The 3147-nt window shown below is 37.2% G+C and overlaps 1 protein-coding gene across 2 annotated transcripts; it reads right to left on the bottom strand.

The window, feature by feature from the left end:
• LOC120072769 (pterin-4-alpha-carbinolamine dehydratase 2, mitochondrial) lies at window positions 1-3147 on the bottom strand. 2 transcript variants are annotated; one of them, XM_039025248.2, is made up of 7 exons: window positions 2994-3147; window positions 2885-2931; window positions 2007-2104; window positions 1645-1730; window positions 1417-1540; window positions 1222-1290; window positions 1-445 (listed from the first exon to the last, which is right to left on the bottom strand). In XM_039025248.2, the coding sequence occupies exons 1-7, from the start codon at window positions 3048-3050 to the stop codon at window positions 339-341; spliced, it is 588 nt and encodes a 195-aa protein (XP_038881176.1). In that variant the 5' UTR covers window positions 3051-3147; the 3' UTR covers window positions 1-338. The 2 variants fall into 2 exon arrangements, with proteins under 2 accessions (XP_038881176.1, XP_038881177.1); XM_039025249.2 differs by lacking the exon at window positions 2007-2104 and having other exon boundaries at window positions 2885-3141.

Below are 3147 nucleotides of genomic sequence, written 5' to 3'. Positions count from 1 at the left end.
TGGACAAATCCAATATCATTATTAACGGTTGAGATTATCACAAAACAAAAATAAAATCAGGGATCCACGAAAATACGAATCATCTCCATCTAACTAACTACAAAACAGCAAATCACCTACAGGGTTTAAAGCTCACCGTACCACACTAACAAAAGAAAAGGAAAAAAGAACACAATTCTTCAATAAACCCCAAAGATAATAACTATCTTTCAAACTGCAAAACTGAACTGAGTCGACTCGTAATGTATGAAGAGACAACCTGGGAATCTCGACTTAGGACAACATGCATGAAAATGAACAAGAACATTGGACGAATGTTGGAATGTTATGGTTCCCGTTCAACAGTCATGTTGACTGCTAATAGAAACTTTCCGGCTTAGTAGGTCATGAACATCAAGCTTGCTGATCTTGGAAGCGAGAATGAAGTCATTTTCAGTCAGTCCACCTGCCCAAAAGCTAATTAAGTCAAAAGCCAATATCACACAAATCTAAATAAGAACAAAATTGAACAAGTTGGGGGTAAATAAGCCAGGAAACTAGTTTAATTATGCAAGGAAGCAATGCAGAAACAAGGTAGATGGAGATAAAATGTAGTGGAAGACGGAAAATACGTTGATTCCGAGCCATGGCCATTTGAAGGTATTTCCCTTGGACAAGATTTTAAGAGGCAATGGATAAAAACTTGACCCGATAGCTTACAATACTACACAGACCAACATTTTTGCCATGTGAAAATTATATTAACTCCATTATTATTCAATATGACTTGAATGTTCCCACAACTCCTTGTTAGCTTGACCAGATATAAAGGTATTCCCTAATTCCTCGTACCATATTGTGCCAATGGAGGTGTTTTTTAACCCTCTTTTAGCCTTTTGTTTAGGGGTAAAGGAAAAGGGAAAGGGACATAAATAATCCTGCATTTGGAATTTTTTTATGATATATTTTATATTCCCTGTCCGGAAATGTTTTGCCACATGTCCACGTTATTTTCAAGGCACAAATCACCATATTACAAATATAAGACTCGTACAGATTAAAGAATATTGTTTCAATGTACAGGAATTAGTAAAAAATGTTTAGAAATAAGGCCTCTTCATGTTGAAATGGTCTTTTACACAGTTCAAAACAGGCTGTTAAAATTATGAATGAAACAAATAAGTATAAGTTTAAAGTTTAGGGGAGTTTTATTTCATGCTCTAGATAAACAATAAATCTTACCTACTGCATGTGTCCAGATTTCAATTGTTACATTGTTCCATCCAACTAAATGAAGATCAGGGTGATGGCCTGCATTGAATTATAGAAGTCAGATCTACAGCTCAGCAAAATTCATATTGCAACTAAATGAATCGTGGTGATTCATGAAAACAGAAACGAGTGCATCATATATTTGGTTGATAGAAAGCAAGATACCCTCTGCCTCTGCAACTTCAGCTATAAGTTTAAACAACTCCATTCCTTTAAGAAAACTCTTCACCTTCAGCGATCGGTTCAACTTTAGCTTACCATCTTCATTTACAAGGTTCCAATCAGATAGCTATACGGAAAAAAAAAAAAAACAACAACAACAACAACAAATGAATAAATGAAATGCAGTGCATAAGATGATAGTTTAAACAAACGGAGATGGACATTGCATACCTCTCGAATTAAACGTTTTGCCGCATCCTCGGTCATTGGTCGCAAATCATTTGAGTTGCAAGGAACACATTTTTTAGTGGTCAAATCTAGCACATACAAAATGATCAATTATGTCACATAAGCAACAATGCATACACAAATTGCAATACGGTGTACATGCAGAACAAGCAGCATGTTTTAGACATGGGACAGTAAGGAGGCTGTCATAAGAAGAGATCCTACAGGTTCCCTGACAGTAGAAGATATCCTCTGGTTGGATTAGTCATCAACCAGGAAAATCTCATGCATAAATAAATAAAAAAGAACGTTCACTTTCAAAAGCCACTCAACAAATTCCAACGTGCTTAAAAACCAACACGCACCTTCGCCAGTGCAAAGCATTCTAAATCCAGAAAGTGATTTCCTAGTTGATGATAAGCCCACATGCTCCCAACATATCCCAGTAATTCGAGACATTGGACTGTACACATACACAAATTACCTCTGTCTGAATCTATAACGAAACCCATAGTGATGAAACGTTAATGCTGTATTGCTATTCATACAAACATCACAGTAAGTATCCGTTCATCATTGATGAAACAAGACACATAAATGCGGCAGATCATAGAGCAAACAAATTCCCTTTCAGAGAAAGTTGCACACAAAGGATTCACACGCGGGTTCAAACCCACATATGAGGCCTCAAGAATCAGACATTGGCAAAAGCATCTATGCAGTGTCCATAATAAAAAATACGACTCCTAATGTGATAATTTCAATGCAACTTCAGTCATAGGCAATATGCATTCCACTTGAAATTATCAGAGATCAAGTTTTTCAACGCTTGATCCATCAAAGAGCCTTCTATCCACACAACATAATCACCCTTTCTACAGGTAATTTTTGGATCAATCTTTGATTATCGGACCCATGCATGATCAAAACAAAGATATGTGACTCTTGATTACGTAAACAAAACCAAACAAGTACGCTATTCTTGATTTCAAAACGATAATAAAAAAATCGCAGATCCACCACATACGGAACACTGCGTTTCTCAAGCGCGATTGCTCGTTTACAGATTCATCAAGCAATCAAATAAGCGAGTCAGTCATATAATCAAACACCTAGCATGCAATCAAATTTTTACGCCAACAATTTCAAAAACAGAGAGGCGTTTCTTCTCCATCCAGATATCATCAGCATGGCATAAAATGATGAATCAAAAGATCCATTTGAATCGGGAGAAACGAATTACCGTCCATGAGGGCGACTGATGGTGTGAAACAGCGACGGAATTGAGACCTGCAAATTGTGAAATTAGTAAAAGAATAAGCAGTGAACGGATGAGATGATTTCGGTACGACCTTTGGTTTGAAAATCAAGCGCAGCGGAGAGTGGGAAAACACAAACAGAGTCGTCATTGCGATTTTTGCAGATAAAAGTGCTCTGTGGAATTCTCTCACCACCCCAACTCCCAACTCCCAACTTAACACGTGCGCCGATGGCCGTCAAAAGTTG

This window comes from Benincasa hispida, chromosome 3 (genome assembly GCF_027475165.1).
Source record: "Benincasa hispida cultivar pf3 chromosome 3, pf3_genome.v1.1, whole genome shotgun sequence".
Lineage (NCBI taxonomy): Eukaryota > Viridiplantae > Streptophyta > Magnoliopsida > Cucurbitales > Cucurbitaceae > Benincasa > Benincasa hispida.
This window is presented reverse-complemented; position numbering and strand designations above follow the sequence as displayed.